The sequence below is a fragment of the Euprymna scolopes genome, chromosome 46 (genome assembly GCF_053919585.1).
Source record: "Euprymna scolopes isolate OS-2025 chromosome 46, ASM5391958v1, whole genome shotgun sequence".
Taxonomy (NCBI): Eukaryota; Metazoa; Mollusca; class Cephalopoda; order Sepiida; family Sepiolidae; genus Euprymna; species Euprymna scolopes.
In genome coordinates this window covers 73,274,054-73,296,484 of record NC_136527.1, presented here as the reverse complement: position 1 = coordinate 73,296,484, position 22,431 = coordinate 73,274,054, and the positions used below count along the sequence as shown (strand labels likewise).

The following is a 22,431-nucleotide window of genomic DNA, read 5'->3' as shown; positions in this document are numbered from 1 at the left end:
GAAATTCAGATCGGTTTCTGATATGATGAGGAGTATGTCTAGAAAAGCTAGGGAGTTGTCTTGTTGATAAAATAAAGACTGGCATTATTATTGGTTTTTCCTTGCAGTCTAGAATATGCAGTCCCCAATATCTTAATGATGAATTTCAATATATTACGAATATATATATATATATATATATATATATATAGTCATCCACATAAAGTACTGTTTCGCTGTTTCACAGCTCATCAGTGCGGTTAGACAGGCAACTACCTCAAGCCAGGATTGAAGCCCAACCGTCTGTACGACAGTCAAGGCTATGGGGGGGGGTCACCACTTATCAAGGCCCAGAGGCCACTCGAGGATAAGGGTTAATGGGTGTGATTTTAGCGTAGTAAACATAAGTAGTGGGAATTTTATAACTTGGATTACTAAGGAGGACAGTTCAGTTTCCCGTAACCACAACCAAGGTAAACATTTCTCGCATGTTTTTTCCCCGTTAGAGATCCCCCTCCCCCCCCCCACACCTTTTTTCTTTCTATTCAAAAAATGCTACATTGCCAAAAGTGGGTTTATTCATAAAGTCTGAAGGAATGCTGGTTTTTGAAAATTTTTGTTGCCACCAACACCTTGTCTTGAAGTCTTGATTTTGCACACATTGTATATTAATGCTCAATTATGAAATGTGATAATTTTGTAGCTTAATCCTTAAGTCAACCTTTTTTGGCCTAAAACCTATTGGTATATGAAAATTTACTGAATTACACGAACTCAGTATATTACATATAAGTCTCTCTCTCTCTCTCTCTCTCTCTCTCTATATATATATATATATATATATATATATATATGGTGACTTAGTTCACAATACATTGTAGTCTACATTGCACTATAGAGAACCTACTGTTAATTTTGTAAATTTTATTTTATATATACTAGTGTTGGGACGATTAATCGAAATCAAAATTGGGAATCGCAAAAAATCGGAATATTTGAGGGTATCGGAATCGTAAAAATTTGTACTGATTTTCTGATGCCTAAACGATTCTTTTAATTATTATTATTATTTTTTTTTGTTTTGTTTAAAGCAAAATCTTCCATTGTTGGTGATAATGATTTAAAACCACCGGTGAAGCTATAATCGATAGAAAGTATATTATATTATAGTATCATAAAGTATATTTTAACATTTAACGATAGAAAGTATATTATATTATAGTATTATAAAGTATATTTTAACATTTAACGATAGAAAGTATATTATATTATAGTATTATAAAGTATATTTTAACATTTAACAATAGAAAGTATATTATATTATAGTATTATAAAGTATATTTTAACATTTAACGATAGAAAGTATATTATATTATAGTATTATAAAGTATATTTTAACATTTAACGATAGAAAGTATATTATATTATAGTATTATAAAATACAACTTTATAGTTAAATATTTAGCGATTCATAAAGAATCGGAAAAAATATTGCAATCGTCCCATCACTAATATATATATATCTGTGCTAATATATATCTCTATTTTAGTTTATATATACAAAGGCTTGGATTAAAGTTTAAAATGCGGAAGTCGATTATCTCTGGTTCTAAAAAGAAATATTTCGAACGCGCCCTTGTCATAAGGTCAATTAGAAAAAAGAAAAAAAGGGAGAAGAAAATTAAGAAAAAGTAGGTTCTTTTTTCCTTTTTTTTCTTTTTTTCTTTTTTTCCTTTTTCCTTTTTTTTTTCTTTTTCCTTATTGATCTGGTGATAGAATAAAAGTTTATTTAACTTTTAATTCGCATCTTTTGTTTTTATGTGTATTGTTCATCTTTTATTTATAACTAACATTTCAGCCCGGCGTTGCCCGGGTGTTTGGATGTGTATGTTGAGAGAAAAAAAAGGCGGTCAATTATTTTTCACTTTGACCCCTATTATGACCCCTTAACATTTATTGTTTGGGGCTCAAATCAAGTTATTAAGTGAGATCCATGCCCAAGGAACCTATATCTAAAATTTCAAGTGTTTGGTAGAGGTCTCAAAGGTCAAATCTTTGACCCCTTAATCGCCAAATTTCTGGCCAAAAACCGATCAAATCGATTTTCCCAAACCTCAGTAACCTGTATATCAAATTTCGAGTCTGTAGACTAAAAATTTACAGAGTTATTGCGTAGGGAAATGTATACAGACACACAGATACACAGGCACACAGAGAGACAATTTCACTTTTATATATATATATATATATATATAAAAATTATAACACGGAAATTACATAATTGTCGATGCAATAATTTATTTCAACCTTATGGTATTTTCAAGCATCTAAATCAGACAATTACATTTTTGATACTGATATATATATATATATATATATATATATATATATATATAAACCCATTTTTATTTAATATTTATTATTATATATATATATATATATATATATATATATATATGCATATATATAATAGAAAAATCTTATTGAAAATTAACTCAAATTGAAAAAAAACGTAAAAAAACCTGTCATTTAAATGTCAGGTAAATTCGAAAATATGTACATCTATAATGTAAATCTCACTTGTCTGTTTAAATGTATGTATGTATGTATGTATGTATGTATGTGAAAAGGGTGAATGAACTAGCACCGTGTATATTTGTGTGTGTGTATATGTGTATTGGGGTGGAGAGGGTTCCCGTAAGACCGTGGTGAAGGCAACCTTTCTAGGAGAAGCAAATCTCTGATTTAAAAAACCATAAAGCGGGAGACCAGTACCAGCATTAAGCTGGTCTGCAGTTTAATTTGTTGCTGGCTATCTTGCTCTTGCTTGTTGCTGGATCTCAACATTTTGAACAAAGAGAGAGACTTAGCTGTCGTACAAAGCTAAGACTCTGTAACATCATCTTTGTATAGATACTCTCTCAGGCATTTGGGCTCATAGATTTTAAATGTCTGTGGGAGTGGCACTCGTCTGACAAGACGTTGCAATCATCATTAGCAAGATATGACTGTATTTACAATAAAAAAATAAAAAATAAATATTTATGTCAGGTCATGTCATATGCTACTGGTACATTACTACCTGCCTCATGGTCGGATCACCGGCAACTAAACTGGTTCCCCGACTAGACTTGTTTGGTGAGGAGTGTGGCTAGCCTCCCTGAAGGATTAAAAACAAGACCTTCCAAAGAGTGAATGAACCTATTTTTGGGGGGGTTGACCGCCTACTAGCACCGTGTGTGTTTGTGTGTATGAATGTGTGTGTTGAGGTGGAAAGGGCTCCCGTAAGCCGTGGTGAAGGCAACCTCTCTAGGAGAAGCAAATCTCTGATTTAAAAAACCATAAAGCGGGAGACCAGTACCCGCATTAAGGTGGTCTACAGTTTAACTTGTTGCTGGCTATCTTGCTCTTGCTTGTTGCTGGATCTCAACATTTTGAACCGAGAGACAGGCTTAGCTGTCGTACAAAGTTAAGACTCTGTAGCATCATCTGTGTATAGATACTCCCTGATGCATTTGTCTATAAAAATGGTTCTGTGGCGATGGAAGTCATTTATGAACTCATGAAGTGTCTGAGGGAATGACACTCGTCTGACAAGACGTTGCAATCATCATGTATATGTGTATCTATATATATATGTATGTATGCGTGTCTCATGTGTGTATTGTATATATATATATATATATATATATATATCTGTGGGTTTGTGTATATATGTATATGTATGTGTGTATCTGTATCTATGTGCATATAATGCATATATATGTGTATGTGTGTATGCATGTATATATATATATATATATATATATATATATATATATATATATATATATATATATGTTAAATGGGATTATGATCTACAGGTTTTTAGATATTTAAAAATGTCTAATCACAATTTTTTGGTACTTACTTTATTTTTATTTTTCTCGAACTTTTTTTATTTATTTATTTTTTTTTACACGGTGGTCACCACTTATTAAAGCCACTCAGGGGTAAGGGTTATTGCAAGTACAGTACGTTAGTGTGGAGATTTGATGAAGTGTTTACTTAAGGGGGGGGCGGTTCATTAGGAATTTGTTAACGTTGGACTTGAAGACATCCAAGTTGTAGTCAGGTGGGAAGCAGGCAGACGGAACATCATCATCTATATATTAATACGATAGCGTGTGTTTTTTTTTGTGTGTCACGCTTACATCTTTTTTTTTTTTCTGCCGAGTGACTGTCGTTTAATCGATATGACCTTCCATTTCTTGTAATAGATAATTTTATCAAGAATTTTTGCATGAGTTTTGGTTTCGGTTTCGATTATAGCTAATGGCACTCCAAAAATCTTTTCTTTTTTTTTTTTTTCTTTTTTTTTTTAAATAATTTTATCAAGAATTCTTCATAAGTCTTGGTTTCAGTTTCGATTTTAGCTGATGGCACCTTGGTAATCTATTTTTTTTTTTTAAATAAAAAATTTTATCAAGGATTCTTCATAAGCTTTGGTTTCGGTTTCAATTATAGCTGAAGAAACTAAAGTGTTATATATATACATCGCAACTTTATGAAATATAAAAATCGATAGAACATTAACTCTATGATACACAATCTACAAGAATTAAAATATCATATTTAAGCGTATTTTACGACCGGGCTACGCCGGGCGTCCCTGCTTGCTTGGATAAATACTTTTACAGTTTTAGCAAAATAGCTACATTGGCCTTCGGTGAATGTGGTATTATGGTGAAAGATACTAGCTGGGAGAAACTTTTGATTTTGTTTAGTTCTGGAGTGACAAGGATGACCAACGACCATGTGCCTAAGTTTTTTGTTCATTGTTGATTTTCAATGTATTTTTAACATGAATAAAGGATTTAATATCTCAAAGTGTAGTATTTGTTCCAACAGATACTGCAAGCAAAGACCTTGGTCAATGTAGGGACAACCCTTCATACCAATTGTCACTATCCAGCTCCTCTACTCCCCGGGGAGTTGGTCCCCATTTCCCCTTCACTCCTCACATTAAAAATCGGCCTTGTGTCTAATTTGCTCGGTGAGGGAGCAAATAAATACTTCAAAGTGTAGTATCTGTTCCGGCAGATACTGCAAGCAAAGACCGTATGTGGGAGCAATCCCACATGTGCCTAATTTGCTCGTGGGGGAGCAAATAAATACCTGGCCTTCGAGCCGATATCAAAGTGTAGTATCTGTTCCGGCAGATACTGCAAGCAAAGACCATATGTGGGGGCAACCCCACATATAAGACCTTGGTCAATGTAGGGGAAACCCTTCATACCAATTGTCACTATCCAGCTCCCCTACTCCCCGGGGAGTTGTTCCCCATTTCCCCATCACTCCTCACATTAAAAATCGGCCTTGTGCCTAATTTGCTCGGTGGGGGAGCAAATAAATACTTGACCTTTTGGGCTGATTCAAATTCTGCACAAGTCACTGTTTCAGTTGCCACAACAAAGGCAACAACGAAAACGGATGAAAATTTTACGAGCTTTGGCCTTTTTGTCAAGATCAAAGTGTAGTATCTGTTCTCTGATACATACACAGCGATAGTCAGTGTTGTTCTGGCGACACATTCTCGTGGCCGGCGAGCTTGTTGGGTAGCGTTCTGTCCGCACCCCCACTTTGTCTGTCTTTCTCTGCTCTCCCCCCTCCCCCACGGGGGGGGATCCGAGCTGATAATTTACGACCTTCCCGCGAGGGAGGGTCAGAAACACTTTCTCTCTTCCCTCCACTAACTTCCCACTCCCTCTCTCAGTTCTATCTCCCCTCTTGCCGCCTTTGGCGCCACTTCTTTTTGGCGCCAAAGTCGGCTCCCACTTTGGACGCCGACTCCACGTCACTCATTTTGGTGAATTTATACAGGGAAGAGAGAGCTTTTTTCAAAAATGGACACCCCCAGCCCGGGGACCACCAATACAGATACCCCCAGCCAGGAGGCTACCACAAGAAAAACTGCTCCCCAAGAGGACGGCTCCCCAACAGGGGAAGCAAAAAGCAACGGGGCATACCGCCCGGACACTAAACCAAAGGACGCCCCTCAGAAGGGAGAAAACTCACCAGCAGCTCCCCAAGAGGGCGACTCCCCAAAAAGGGGAGGAAAAACAATGTTGGACGGGGCATCCCGTTCCGACAACAAAAATCAAGAGGCAGTAGCCCCAAAGGACGATAAGGGAGACAGTGCTCCCCAAGAGGGCGACTCCCCACAAAGGGGAGAAAAAACAATGTTGGACAGGGCATCCCGCTCTGACTACAAAAATCAAGAGGCAGTAGCCCCAAAGGACGATAAGAGAGACAGTGCTCCCCAGGAGGGCTACTGCCCCAAAAGGGGAGCAAATCAAGAAAACGAGGGGGCATACAGCCTAGACCTCCCCAAAACAAAAGAGGCAAAAGCTCCCAATGACAATAAAGAGGACAATGCTCCCCAGGAGGCCGACTCCCCAAAAAGGGAAGTATTTCCTGGAAGAAGTATAGAGCAGGGAGAGTCGGTCCCAAAGGAAAGCGGAAAGGGAAATGCGCCTCAAAATAGCAACCCTTCCGCCAAGGAACAGCAAAAACAGTCCAACCTCACCAAAGATCCAACACCAACAAGAGGGTCGGCATGGGGGAAGACTGTAGAGAAGCAACTGTCCCCTCAAGAGTATAGAGACTTGTACTTGACCAAGTACAGACAATACATAGAGGGGGCAGAAATTAAACCAGTGCCAGGCGCTTGGGAGGCAATCGAAGACAGAGTGCTCTCCCTCATCATCTCGGATATGCCGGAAAACCGCCTCCTAGGGATGAAAAAGGAAGACATGGCAGGGCTCCTACACAAGCTAAACATCCCGGTATTATACCTGTACCAGAGGAGCTACGCCATGTGGGACATCCTCCTACCCACCAAGGAAGATGCGGAGAGACTCTCCCTACAGGAAATTAAGTATGGGAGAACAAAACTAAAGCCCGAATACCAGGGCAGGACAAGGACCCGGGTGCAGGTATTCAATGTACCTATGCAAATATCAGCAGAAATCCTGGGATCCTTCTTCACACAGTTCGGCGAGGTGGAAAAAATAACCCCAGTGCGGTCGAAAACCGGCATGCACTTGGGCAGCTACACTGTGGCCATGAGGCTAAAGAAAGAAGGCTTCCAGGCGATACCAGCACAGCTGACATTTAAGGAGGCAACTATGACAGTAGTAGTGGAGGGGCGTCGTCCGCACTGCTGGTTCTGCCAAAAACAGGGTCACATGGCCAAGAGCTGCCCTCAAAGGTCAACTCCTACTCAAGTGACACTAAAGGCGGTCCCAACCTCTGAGACAGCACCAGTGTCCAAACAGGCTGTCACAACTCCTGCAACCAGAGCACCAACCCCAGCACCGAGGAAACCCAAAACTGTGCAGGAGCCCAAAGGGGAGGAATGGATCACGGTAATGAGGCGGAAACGGAAGCCCACAATCCCATCTGCCACCGTCCCACAACCAACCCAACAACCGAGGCAGCAACAACAACAGCAGCCTCCACAACAGCTGCAGCAACAGCCATGGCAGCAGACACAGCAGCAGCAGCCAAACCAGCCGTTGAACCAGCCGCAGCAACAACATCAGCTGCCGCGGCCAATTCCACAACCAATGCCACGAAAACAGCAGCAACAACAAAAACAGCAGCAGCAGCAACAGCCAGAACAGCAGCAACAAAAACGGCTGCAGCAACCAGAAAAGCAACAACATCAACCGGAGAAACAACAATTAGAGGAGCAGCAACAACCAACGGTCCCCACACCAATTGAGACGGGGATCAAGCGAAGAAAACACTGCTCCTCTGAGGATGAATCTGCTAGTGAGAGGGAGAGGAACTCAACCTCACCACTCCCCGGTTCATTCAAAAGAATAAAAAAGAAAAGGAAAGGGGAAGAAAAGGCAGCCCCCACTCCCTGTGAGCATACACCACCTCTAACAACAACACAACCCACTTCCACCCCCATACCACATACTGCACCAACACTAGACACCGCACTAACACCAACACCAACATCAGACACCGCACCAACACCAGACACTGCACCAACACCAGACACTGCACCAACACCAACACCAGACACCGCACCAACACCAACACCAGACACCGCACCAACACCAGACATCACACCAACACCAGACACCGCACCAACACCAGACACCACACAGATACTCGTCCCCACACCAATGCAAATTGAGCCGCCATCCCAGAAAGAAAAGAATGAACCCGGGAGGGGGAGAGACCCTTCAGATTCTCCCACTTACGGACTCACTCCAACAGGGACTCTCGCCCTCGAAACGAGAGAGGAACTTTGTTCTGTAGACCCCCTGTCTGTGGCAATGGGTGTACCTCACCGGCAGAGAAAAAATTTAAAACCTCTGCTGGACTGCCAACAGATAGGGGGAAAAGACGTTAATGTCCCCTCTAATTTCCCGGACGCCCCACGGCTAACAACTTTCGTCAGGCTTCCTGAGGCCTGCAAAACCAACGTGTGGACAATGCTGGAAGCCGCTGAAGGGGCTAGTCCGGGAATTGAACTGATTAGGAAAAATGACCCTTCCCTTGAGGAACTCGCAAAACAATGCAAGGGAAGGGTCCCAGTGTTGGTCCATCCGTCACTCTATAGGGCCCTTAAATTGACTTACCCTTTGGATGTCGGCGGCATTGTGAGAGAAGGTCAGGACATGAAAAACCTGACCACCTTGAGCATTGCACACAACGTCGGTGTCCTTTCCCCGGCTGACTTCGGAGCTGAGTGTAACACACCTTAAGGTAGGTACCATGGCTTTGAATTTGGCTAGTCTGAATGCGAGGGGCTTGAGATCATCGGGCCGGGCGGCTCGCCTCCGGCACGACCTCTTGTCCCTGGGAGTGGATGTCGCTGCGATTCAGGAGACGCATTTCGTTTCCTCTGTGGACTGTCAGGTGCTGGCCCGAGACTTTGAGGTTTTCTCAGCATATGGCAGCCCGCGGGGGAAGGGAGTTTCCGTGCTGGTTAAACGTACCCTGTCGGCGACGGTCGACGTTGTCCATAGAGATGCAGTGGGTAGGCTGGTTGTGGCCGATGTTGCCGTAAAAGATTCTGTGTTTCGGGTGATTGCGGTTCATGCGCCCAGCACTGCTCGTGAGAGGGTCTCATTCTTCAGTCAGCTTGACGCGTTTGTAGATTGTCGGAAGCGGGTAGTGCTAATGGGGGATTGGAATTCCATCTTAGACCCCGACATAGATAAGGTAGGAGGCGGAGCTAGAGGATCGGAGAGGTGCGAGTCCAGCCTGGCTGATCTGATGGCTAGATGCGGTCTGGTCGACAGGTTTCGGGTCGAGCATCCAGGGCGGGAGATGTGGACGTGGACCAATAGTGTTTCCTCCTATCCAAATACTTATTTGGACAGGATGTTAGTTAGGAGAGGCGAAGTAGACTTCTTATCTTGTCCCACGTTCACTTGGCTAGGCCAGACGGACCATAAATTAGTTATGGCCCGGCTGAAGCTAGGAAATAGGCCTAAGTTAGCGGGGTACTGGAAGTTAAACACCTCCCTTCTGGAGATACAAGACTTCCAAGATCAGTTAAGAGAATTGATTAAAAAGGCACTAGTGGGGGCGGTTACCGGGAGTAAGTGGTGGTTAGGTCTCAAAGCCAAGATCAGAAGCTTCTCCGTCAAGTATGCCCAGCGCCTCGCACTAGATAAGGCCAAGACGAAGAAGAAGCTAGAGCAGAAACTAGCCCAGGCTACGGGGGAGGGTGATAGGGTTAGTCAGGAACTAGCTAAGCAGGACCTTCTACGCGAGACTAGCGAGCGTTACGAAGGCCAAGTAGTTAGAGCTAGGCTTAGAAAGATAGGCAACGAAGCAGTCAATTCTGATGCAGACGTGCGCCGTGAGGTTTCTAGGCGTGGCTCGGACAAATACATTGCAAAAATCAAACATCCGAATGGACGCACCCTGGAATCGACTCGGGAGATCTGCGAGGGGTTTCGAGAACATTTCGAGGAGCGTTTTACGCAGCAGCCCGATCTTCCGGTCCTTGAGTTTAGCGACTATTTGGCCGACTCTCCCCGCCTCGAGGCGGCTAGAGCGGCTAGTTGCGAGGGCCGGGTGACGGAGCGGGAGGTCTTTACTGCGCTGAAGCAGGTCAGCTGTGACAGATCGCCAGGACTTGATGGTCTGCCATACGAACTGTACTTGAGGCTGTCGCCCATGTTTCTGCCTCTTCTGACGGATATGTTCAACCATTGGTTTGCTCAGGGATCCATCCCAGGGCAGGTGACCAAGGGAGTGATCACATTGCTGAAGAAAGGTGACGGGCATGGAGGGGAAGAGTTAGACGACTACAGGCCCATAACTCTGCTAAACACAGAGTTGAAGATTTTGGCCAAGGTCCTGTCGAATCGGCTGCAGGTTGTTATCGACGAGTTGGTTGAACCGGAACAGAACTACGCTGTGAAGGGGAGATCGATTCAGAACAACTTGCACCTGATCCGCATGATCCTAGAGGGGGGAATAGATGACGACACGGAAGCCGCGCTGATAAACTTAGATCAGTCCAAAGCTTTCGATAGGGTCGACCATCGTTTCCTGGCATCTGTCTTAGAGGCCGCCGGTTTTAAACCGGACTTTTGCAAGTGGATCTCCATAATGTATCGACAGCCCATGGCTGTCGTGCAAGTGAACGGAAAGCGCTCGAAACCCTTTGTTATCTCTCGGTCGGTTCGTCAGGGTTGTCCGCTGTCGCCCCTGCTTTATGTCCTGGCTTTGGAGCCTCTTCTCCGCAAGCTGAGACATGGGGAGGCAAATTCGGCCCTGCGCGGAATGGCTCTGCCTGGCGGCTCAGCTGCCAAGGTATCCGCGTTCGCCGATGATGTCACGATCTTCGTGTCGGGCTTCAGAGACATTGAGGTCGTGTCGGAGGCACTCACACAGTACGAAAGAATTACAGGGGCCAAGATAAACCGCAACAAGTCGGTAGGACTGCGGTTGGGCGCATGGAGTGGCAACGCAAACCTCCCTGCGCCCTTCAGCTGGACAGATGGCCCGGTCCGGATCCTCGGCGTGTGGTTCGGACCGGGTCTCCAGCTTGACAAGAATTGGTTGGAGGTACGGTCAAAGGTGGAGGCTGCAGTCAATTCGTGGCTTCCTAGGAAACTTTCCTTAAAGGGTAGAGCTGAGGCGTGCGCCACTTACGTCTTTCCTCTCATCCTTTACCGACTGGCCGTACTTCCCCTGCCTGCACAACACCTAAAAGCTCTTGTCGAACTCTTGTCCTCGCTCCTTTGGGACAGAGGAAGACACTGGGTGAGCAGACAGGTCTGTATTCAACGTCCGTGTGAGGGAGGCTTGGGAATGCCGGACTTGAAGTGTCATCGAGATGCTGAGAGGCTGGCCTTCCTGAGCCACTATATGCAGGAGGACCAACCGTGGCACCCCGTGGTTACTGCCGCCTTCCCCGACCTCGTTCTCGACCCTTCCATCGAGAGCCGTCGCAGGCCGCGGGGAGAATCTGCCTACATGAAAGAGTGCCGAGCCGCGCTAAAACGACTACCAAGGTCCAGTGACCTTGTGACTGCTACCCGTAGGGAACTCCACAGGGATCTAGTGAAGGGGGCCGCTGACGACCCGCTATGCGCGCGTTTGGGGTGGCAGCAGAGTGAGATCCGCTCCGCGTGGAGCTGGGCGCCGGGTTCGAGTCATCTGAACAATTCGGAGTTCTCTCTGACCTGGCGATTGGCCCGAAATGCACTTCCACTCAACAACATACAATGCAGTTCTGGGTTTCTGGAGTCGCCTGATTGTCCCCGTTGTGGGACAACGGCTGTGGAAACTACGGATCACGCTTTCTTCGATTGCCGCGAACTCCGCCAGTACTGGTCGTATGTCAGTGGGGTGACGGCTCGCATCGATCCTGAGCATCCTCGCCCAATTACTGTATCCAATGTTGTGGACAACGTGAGGCCACCGTGGGACCGGGAAAGACAAATGGTCTACGTTACGATTCTGGCCGTGGCGAGAATGGTGATTTGGACGTCGCGTCTGCAAGGTTGCTGGGGGGTGTTGTCTTTTTCTGATCAAGATCTGATCGCGTTCTTTAAACACCAACTACGGGTGAAGATCAGATGTGATAGAAGAAGGCTGCATCGCGCGGCATTTGACAGAAGATGGATACATGTGGCAAGTCTGTGTGTACGAAGAGGAGCCAAATTTGAATACGTGTTCCCCGCCTAGGTGTGGAACGCGCAGTTCTGTAAAGTTAAATTAAACAAGTAGTCTCTCAGCTAGCTGAGTGTGTGTTCCATCCCTCCCCGATTAGGAAGCCTCCAAGATCCCCATCCCCTCTTACCTGCAATTTTTGTTTTCACCCCTTCCTCTAAATTTTACCCATCTTGGAGAAAAAGAAATACAAACTAACCTCCATCCCTTACCCACAAAATTTTCTTTTCTCCATTCACCCCCATCTAGAGGGCATCCCCACCTAGAGACTGACCCGCAGAAGCGAGGTTCCTTTTACAAACCTAGTGGAACGGGCAGTCTATCAACTAGACGGGGCTGGGAGGGTCCTACTAATCACCTTTTGTTTTTTCTTCCCCCTCCCTCGACACAAATGAATTATTGTTACCATTTTATTGTTATCTTTTTTGTTTTTACACGTCAATAAAAAATGTTTTAAAAAATTGGGAGTTACTAGGACGTCCCCCAATATGAAAGGGTGAATGCGGTATTATGGTGAAAGAAGATACTAGCTGGGAGAAACTTTTGACTTTGTTTAGTTCTGGAGTGACAAGGATGACCAACGACCCCCAAAATCCCCCCTTTTGAGTTGGCCATGTGCCTAAGTTTTTTGTTCATCGTTGATTTTTTTTCTGTATTTTTTTTAACATGAATAAAAGATTTAATATCTCAAAGTGTAGTATCTGTTCTCTGATACATACACAGCGATAGTCAGTGTTGTTCTGGCGACACATTCTCGTGGCCGGCGAGCTTGTTGGGTAGCGTTCTGTCCGCACCCCCACTTTGTCTGTCTTTCTCTGCTCTCCCCCCTCCCCCACGGGGGGGGATCCGAGCTGATAATTTACGACCTTCCCGCGAGGGAGGGTCAGAAACACTTTCTCTCTTCCCTCCACTAACTTCCCACTCCCTCTCTCAGTTCTATCTCCCCTCTTGCCGCCTTTGGCGCCACTTCTTTTTGGCGCCAAAGTCGGCTCCCAATTTGGACGTCGACTCCACGTCACTCATTTTGGTGAATTATACAGGGAAGAGAGAGCTTCTTTCAAAAATGGACACCCCCAGCCCGGGGACCACCAATACCGATACCCCCAGCCAGGGGGCTACCACAAGAAAAACTGCTCCCCAAGAGGACGACTCCCCAACAGGGGAAGCAAAAAGCAACGGGGCATACCGCCCGGACACTAAACCAAAGGACGCCCCTCAGAAAGGAGAAAACTCACCAGCAGCTCCCCAAGAGGGCGACTCCCCACAAAGGGGAGGAAAAACAATGTTGGACGGGGCATCCCGTTCCGACAACAAAAATCAAGAGGCAGTAGCCCCAAAGGACGATAAGGGAGACAGTGCTCCCCAAGAGGGCGACTCCCCACAAAGGGGAGAAAAAACAATGTTGGACAGGGCATCCCGCTCTGACAACAAAAATCAAGAGGCAGTAGCCCCAAAGAACGATAAGAGAGACAGTGCTCCCCAGGAGGGCTACTGCCCCAAAAGGGGAGCAAATCAAGAAAACGAGGGGGCATACAGCCTAAACCTCCCCAAAACAAAAGGGGCAAAAGCTCCCAAAGACAATAAAGAGGACAATGCTCCCCAGGAGGCCGACTCCCCAAAAAGGGAAGTATTTCCTGGAAGAAGTATAGAGCAGGGAGAGTCGGTCCCAAAGGAAAGCGGAAAGGAAAATGCCCCTCAAAATAGCAACCCTTCCGCCAAGGAACAGCAAAAACAGTCCAACCTCACCAAAGATCCAACACCAACAAGAGGGTCGGCATGGGGGAAGACTGTAGAGAAGCAACTGTCCCCTCAAGAGTATAGAGACTTGTACTTGACCAAGTACAGACAATACATAGAGGGGGCAGAAATTAAACCAGTGCCAGGCGCTTGGGAGGCAATCGAAGACAGAGTGCTCTCCCTCATCATCTCGGATATGCCGGAAAACCGCCTCCTAGGGATGAAAAAGGAAGACATGGCAGGGCTCCTACACAAGCTAAACATCCCGGTATTATACCTGTACCAGAGGAGCTACGCCATGTGGGACATCCTCCTACCCACCAAGGAAGATGCGGAGAGACTCTCCCTACAGGAAATTAAGTATGGGAGAACAAAACTAAAGCCCGAATACCAGGGCAGGACAAGGACCCGGGTGCAGGTATTCAATGTACCTATGCAAATATCAGCAGAAATCCTGGGATCCTTCTTCACACAGTTCGGCGAGGTGGAAAAAATAACCCCAGTGCGGTCGAAAACCGGCATGCACTTGGGCAGCTACACTGTGGCCATGAGGCTAAAGAAAGAAGGCTTCCAGGCGATACCAGCACAGCTGACATTTAAGGAGGCAACTATGACAGTAGTAGTGGAGGGGCGTCGTCCGCACTGCTGGTTTTGCCAAAAACAGGGTCACATGGCCAAGAGCTGCCCTCAAAGGTCAAATCCTACTCAAGTGACACTAAAGGCGGTCCCAACCTCTGAGACAGCACCAGTGTCCAAACAGGCTGTCACAACTCCTGCAACCAGAGCACCAACCCCAGCACCGAGGAAACCCAAAACTGTGCAGGAGCCCAAAGGGGAGGAATGGATCACGGTAATGAGGCGGAAACGGAAGCCCACAATCCCATCTGCCACCGTCCCACAACCAACCCAACAACCGAGGCAGCAACAACAACAGCAGCCTCCACAACAGCCGCAGCAACAGCCATGGCAGCAGACACAGCAGCAGCAGCCAAACCAGCCGTTGAACCAGCCGCAGCAACAACATCAGCTGCCGCGGCCAATTCCACAACCAATGCTACGAAAACAGCAGCAACAACAAAAACAGCAGCAGCAGCAACAGCCAGAACAGCAGCAACAAAAACGGCTGCAGCAACCAGAAAAGCAACAGCATCAACCGGAGAAACAACAATTAGAGGAGCAGCAACAACCAACGGTCCCCACACCAATTGAGACGGGGATCAAGCGAAGAAAACACTGCTCCTCTGAGGATGAATCTGCTAGTGAGAGGGAGAGGAACTCAACCTCACCACTCCCCGGTTCATTCAAAAGAATAAAAAAGAAAAGGAAAGGGGAAGAAAAGGCAGCCCCCACTCCCTGTGAGCATACACCACCTCTAACAACAACACAACCCACTTCCACCCCCATACCACATACTGCACCAACACTAGACACCGCACTAACACCAACACCAACATCAGACACCGCACCAACACCAACACCAACATCAGACACCGCACCAACACCAGACACTGCACCAACACCAGACACTGCACCAACACCAGACACTGCACCAACACCAACACCAGACACCGCACCAACACCAACACCAGACATCACACCAACACCAGACACCGCACCAACACCAACACCAGACACCACACAGACACTCGTCCCCACACCAATGCAAATTGAGCCGCCATCCCAGAAAGAAAAGAATGAACCCGGGAGGGGGAGAGACCCTTCAGATTCTCCCACTTACGGACTCACTCCAACAGGGACTCTCGCCCTCGAAACGAGAGAGGAACTTTGTTCTGTAGACCCCCTGTCTGTGGCAATGGGCGTACCACACCGGCAGAGAAAAAATTTAAAACCTCTGCTGGACTGCCAACAGATAGGGGGAAAAGACGTTAATGTCCCCTCTAATTTCCCGGACGCCCCACGGCTAACAACTTTCGTCAGGCTTCCTGAGGCCTGCAAAACCAACGTGTGGACAATGCTGGAAGCCGCTGAAGGGGCTGGTCCGGGAATTGAACTGATTAGGAAAAATGACCCTTCCCTTGAGGAACTCGCAAAACAATGCAAGGGAAGGGTCCCAGTGTTGGTCCATCCGTCACTCTATAGGGCCCTTAAATTGACTTACCCTTTGGATGTCGGCGGCATTGTGAGAGAAGGTCAGGACATGAAAAACCTGACCACCTTGAGCATTGCACACAACGTCGGTGTCCTTTCCCCGGCTGACTTCGGAGCTGAGTGTAACACACCTTAAGGTAGGTACCATGGCTTTGAATTTGGCTAGTCTGAATGCGAGGGGCTTGAGATCATCGGGCCGGGCGGCTCGCCTCCGGCACGACCTCTTGTCCCTGGGAGTGGATGTCGCTGCGATTCAGGAGACGCATTTCGTTTCCTCTGTGGACTGTCAGGTGCTGGCCCGAGACTTTGAGGTTTTCTCAGCATATGGCAGCCCGCGGGGGAAGGGAGTTTCCGTGCTGGTTAAACGTACCCTGTCGGCGACGGTCGACGTTGTCCATAGAGATGCAGTGGGTAGGCTGGTTGTGGCCGATGTTGCCGTAAAAGATTCTGTGTTTCGGGTGATTGCGGTTCATGCGCCCAGCACCGCTCGTGAGAGGGTCTCATTCTTCAGTCAGCTTGACGCGTTTGTAGATTGTCGGAAGCGGGTAGTGCTAATGGGGGATTGGAATTCCATCTTAGACCCCGACATAGATAAGGTAGGAGGCGGAGCTAGAGGATCGGAGAGGTGCGAGTCCAGCCTGGCTGATCTGATGGCTAGATGCGGTCTGGTCGACAGGTTTCGGGTCGAGCATCCAGGGCGGGAGATGTGGACGTGGACCAATAGTGTTTCCTCCTATCCAAATACTTATTTGGACAGGATGTTAGTTAGGAGAGGCGAAGTAGACTTCTTATCTTGTCCCACGTTCACTTGGCTAGGCCAGACGGACCATAAATTAGTTATGGCCCGGCTGAAGCTAGGAAATAGGCCTAAGTTAGCGGGGTACTGGAAGTTAAACACCTCCCTTCTGGAGATACAAGACTTCCAAGATCAGTTAAGAGAATTGATTAAAAAGGCACTAGTGGGGGCGGTTACCGGGAGTAAGTGGTGGTTAGGTCTCAAAGCCAAGATCAGAAGCTTCTCCGTCAAGTATGCCCAGCGCCTCGCACTAGATAAGGCCAAGACGAAGAAGAAGCTAGAGCAGAAACTAGCCCAGGCTACGGGGGAGGGTGATAGGGTTAGTCAGGAACTAGCTAAGCAGGACCTTCTACGCGAGACTAGCAAGCGTTACGAAGGCCAAGTAGTTAGAGCTAGGCTTAGAAAGATAGGCAACGAAGCAGTCAATTCTGATGCAGACGTGCGCCGTGAGGTTTCTAGGCGTGGCTCGGACAAATACATTGCAAAAATCAAACATCCGAATGGACGCACCCTGGAATCGACTCGGGAGATCTGCGAGGGGTTTCGAGAACATTTCGAGGAGCGTTTTACGCAGCAGCCCGATCTTCCGGTCCTTGAGTTTAGCGACTATTTGGCCGACTCTCCCCGCCTCGAGGCGGCTAGAGCGGCTAGTTGCGAGGGCCGGGTGACGGAGCGGGAGGTCTTTACTGCGCTGAAGCAGGTCAGCTGTGACAGATCGCCAGGACTTGATGGTCTGCCATACGAACTGTACTTGAGGCTGTCGCCCATGTTTCTGCCTCTTCTGACGGATATGTTCAACCATTGGTTTGCTCAGGGATCCATCCCAGGGCAGGTGACCAAGGGAGTGATCACATTGCTGAAGAAAGGTGACGGGCATGGAGGGGAAGAGTTAGACGACTACAGGCCCATAACTCTGCTAAACACAGAGTTGAAGATTTTGGCCAAGGTCCTGTCGAATCGGCTGCAGGTTGTTATCGACGAGTTGGTTGAACCGGAACAGAACTACGCTGTGAAGGGGAGATCGATTCAGAACAACTTGCACCTGATCCGCATGATCCTAGAGGGGGGAATAGATGACGACACGGAAGCCGCGCTGATAAACTTAGATCAGTCCAAAGCTTTCGATAGGGTCGACCATCGTTTCCTGGCATCTGTCTTAGAGGCCGCCGGTTTTAAACCGGACTTTTGCAAGTGGATCTCCATAATGTATCGACAGCCCATGGCTGTCGTGCAAGTGAACGGAAAGCGCTCGAAGCCCTTTGTTATCTCTCGGTCGGTTCGTCAGGGTTGTCCGCTGTCGCCCCTGCTTTATGTCCTGGCTTTGGAGCCTCTTCTCCGCAAGCTGAGACATGGGGAGGCAAATTCGGCCCTGCGCGGAATGGCTCTGCCTGGCGGCTCAGCTGCTAAGGTATCCGCGTTCGCCGATGATGTCACGATCTTCGTGTCGGGCTTCAGAGACATTGAGGTCGTGTCGGAGGCACTCACACAGTACGAAAGAATTACAGGGGCCAAGATAAACCGCAACAAGTCGGTAGGACTGCGGTTGGGCGCATGGAGTGGCAACGCAAACCTCCCTGCGCCCTTCAGCTGGACAGATGGCCCGGTCCGGATCCTCGGCGTGTGGTTCGGACCGGGTCTCCAGCTTGACAAGAATTGGTTGGAGGTACGGTCAAAGGTGGAGGCTGCAGTCAATTCGTGGCTTCCTAGGAAACTTTCCTTAAAGGGTAGAGCTGAGGCGTGCGCCACTTACGTCTTTCCTCTCATCCTTTACCGACTGGCCGTACTTCCCCTGCCTGCACAACACCTAAAAGCTCTTGTCGAACTCTTGTCCTCGCTCCTTTGGGACAGAGGAAGACACTGGGTGAGCAGACAGGTCTGTATTCAACGTCCGTGTGAGGGAGGCTTGGGAATGCCGGACTTGAAGTGTCATCGAGATGCTGAGAGGCTGGCCTTCCTGAGCCACTATATGCAGGAGGACCAACCGTGGCACCCCGTGGTTACTGCCGCCTTCCCCGACCTCGTTCTCGACCCTTCCATCGAGAGCCGTCGCAGGCCGCGGGGAGAATCTGCCTACATGAAAGAGTGCCGAGCCGCGCTAAAACGACTACCAAGGTCCAGTGACCTTGTGACTGCTACCCGTAGGGAACTCCACAGGGATCTAGTGAGGGAGGCCGCTGACGACCCGCTATGCGCGCGTTTGGGGTGGCAGCAGAGTGAGATCCGCTCCGCGTGGAGCTGGGCGCCAGGTTCGAGTCATCTGAACAATTCGGAGTTCTCTCTGACCTGGCGATTGGCCCGAAATGCACTTCCACTCAACAACATACAATGCAGTTCTGGGTTTCTGGAGTCGCCTGATTGTCCCCGTTGTGGGACAACGGCTGTGGAAACTATGGATCACGCTTTCTTCGATTGCCGCGAACTCCGCCAGTACTGGTCGTATGTCAGTGGGGTGACGGCTCGCATCGATCCTGAGCATCCTCACCCAATTACTGTATCCAATGTTGTGGACAACGTGAGGCCGCCGTGGGACCGGGAAAGACAAATGGTCTACGTTACGATTCTGGCCGTGGCGAGAATGGTGATTTGGACGTCGCGTCTGCAAGGTTGCCGGGGGGTGTTGTCTTTTTCTGATCAAGATCTGATCGCGTTCTTTAAACACCAACTACGGGTGAAGATCAGATGTGATAGAAGAAGGCTGCATCGCGCGGCATTTGACAGAAGATGGATACATGTGGCAAGTCTGTGTGTACGAAGAGGAGCCAAATTTGAATACGTGTTCCCCGCCTAGGTGTGGAACGCGCAGTTCTGTAAAGTTAAATTAAACAAGTAGTCTCTCAGCTAGCTGAGTGTGTGTTCCATCCCTCCCCGATTAGGAAGCCTCCAAGATCCCCATCCCCTCTTACCTGCAATTTTTGTTTTCACCCCTTCCTCTAAATTTTACCCATCTTGGAGAAAAAGAAATACAAACTAACCTCCATCCCTTACCCACAAAATTTTCTTTTCTCCATTCACCCCCATCTAGAGGGCATCCCCACCTAGAGACTGACCCGCAGAAGCGAGGTTCCTTTTACAAACCTAGTGGAACGGGCAGTCTATCAACTAGACGGGGTTGGGAGGGTCCTACTAATCACCTTTTTTTTTTTTTTTTTTTTTTTTTTTTTTTTTTTTTTTTTTTTTTCCCCTCCCTCGACACAAATGAATTATTGTTACCATTTTATTGTTATCTTTTTTGTTTTTACACGTCAATAAAAAAAAAAAAAATGTTTTAAAAATTGGGAGTTACTAGGACGTCCCCCAATATGAAAGGGTGAATGCGGTATTATGGTGAAAGAAGATACTAGCTGGGAGAAACTTTTGACTTTGTTTAGTTCTGGAGTGACAAGGATGACCAACGACCCCCAAAATCCCCCCTTTTGAGTTGGCCATGTGCCTAAGTTTTTTGTTCATCGTTGATTTTTTTTCTGTATTTTTTTAACATGAATAAAAGATTTAATATCTCAAAGTGTAGTATCTGTTCCGGCAGATGCTGCACTTAAGATAATTTGTACCAGTCAATGGAGGGGAAACCCTCTATACTGGGACAATTATTATTTTTGGTAACCAGAGTGCCCCCTTTTTGCCTACTTTTAGGGGAGCTGGTTTTTACCTCACATTAAAAACGGCCTTGTGCCTAATTTGCTCAGTGGGGGAGCAAATAAATACCATCTGTTCCGGCAGATGCTGCACTTAAGATAATTTGTACCAGTCAATGGAGGGGAAACCCTCTATACTGGGACAATTATTATTTTTGGTAACCAGAGTGCCCCCTTTTTGCCTACTTTTAGGGGAGCTGGTTTTTACCTCACATTAAAAACGGCCTTGTGCCTAATTTGCTCAGTGGAGGAGCAAATAAATACCATCTGTTCCGGCAGATGCTGCACTTAAGATAATTTGTACCAGTCAATGGAGGGGAAACCCTCTATACTGGGACAATTATTATTTTTGGTAACCAAAGTGCCCCCTTTTTGCCTACTTTTAGGGGAGCTGGTTTTTACCTCACATTAAAAACGGCCTTGTGCCTAATTTGCTCAGTGGGGGAGCAAATAAATAGCATCTGTTCTTCAGATGAGGCGCTTCCATTTCTCGTTCTCTTTCAGTGGAGGATAAATCCTTCACGACTGAGAAATTTTTTTTTTTTTTTTTGTACCTTTTCTCCGCGTTAAAAAACGACCCTGGTGTCTAACTCTGTCCCGTGGGGAGGCATAGTAAATAGGTACAATAATATTAGAGCGAGACACTGAACATCTACAGAATGCCAACATCAATATATTACATATGAATGAGTCTCCTGTGGAATTTCCACAGGTCCCGCTAGTTATTATTATTATTATTATTAGTAGTAGTAGTAGTAGTATTAGTGTTAGTAGTAGTAGTAGTAGTAGTAGTAGTAGTAGTATTGAGGAAAGAAAATTAATTTAAAAAGTAAGAACTATTTAACTAACCGTCGTTCGTTTGGTAGTATAGGTTGCTTATCCTCCATGTTCAGTATTCAAATAAATTTTGTCCTCCAAAGAAAAGAAATATGTATGTAAGTAAATAATCTGTTGCGGTTTATATAATTTATTTCTTTATATCTGGTCGAGTTTTCGAGTGATATAATTTGAAGTGGGCGTTTCTAGCCAATCAGAATGTATCCTGTTGTCTACGTCATTTAAAGAAAATATTTTTAAAAAATAACAAAAAGAAAAGAAAAGAAAAAGAAAAGAGAGATAAGGCTCGATTTCTTTTTCTTTTTTTTTTTTTTTTAGAGTTACTAAATTTGTCCAAATTATAAGTTTGATAAAAAAAAAAAAAACGAATCAAAATTATAAGGTTGATAATAATAATAATAATAATAATAATAATAATAATAATCATAATAATAATAATACTAATAATAATAATAATAATAATAATAATAAACAAATGTAAGAAAAAAAAATCATAACCACGGATTCGGCAAATTCAAAGATTACAGAGATCAAAGATTGATTCGAAGGTTATTCTGATGAAACAGATAAAATTAAATGGAATCATAAGATCAATAAGATAAAAAAAAATCATCATCATCATCATCATCATCATCATCATCATCATCATCATCATCATCATCTATCAGAAATTTAGCAAAGTAGCATACATTTAGCGGAGTATGCGTAAAACTTGCCGCTATGTCCAACGACGATCATCCGTGGGTCATCATCAAGTCAGTTGCCAAGGTCGCTGGTGGGATCCTTCTACCACTCCAGAAGATCTCTTACTGCTGATGCAATTCTCTATCTACATAAAAGCCAAGTACGTCCAAGGATGGAGTACTGCTGCCACATCTGGGCAGGAGCTGCTAAAAACAGCCTATCCTGCCTTGACAGAGTACAAAATAGGCTTCATGGCTTAGTGGGGGATGCCCTTTTCTCTTCCCGGCAACCTCTCTCCCACAGGAGAGACGTTGCGAGCTTGTCTTTGTTTTATTGTTACTTCCATGGCAAGCGCTCATCTGTGCTCCAATCTCTGGTCTCCCCTCGCCAATCTTTCACGATAAACACCTGTCTAGCTGAATCCACTGTCAATAATTTTCCCCACTCTTTATCTAT

At 46.2% G+C, this 22,431-nt stretch overlaps 1 protein-coding gene across 1 annotated transcript in view; it reads right to left on the bottom strand.

Annotated features, from left to right (window-relative positions):
- LOC145270390 (glutathione hydrolase 1 proenzyme-like) overlaps positions 1 to 21,451 on the bottom strand; it is a 189,485-nt gene extending 168,034 nt beyond the window's left edge. The window contains exon 1 of the mRNA XM_080126041.1: positions 21,304 to 21,451. Coding sequence (XP_079982167.1) covers positions 21,304 to 21,341 — 38 coding nt within the window. The 5' untranslated portion in view covers positions 21,342 to 21,451. The remainder of the gene's footprint in view (positions 1 to 21,303) is intronic.
- Positions 21,452 to 22,431: the final 980 nt, after the last annotated feature.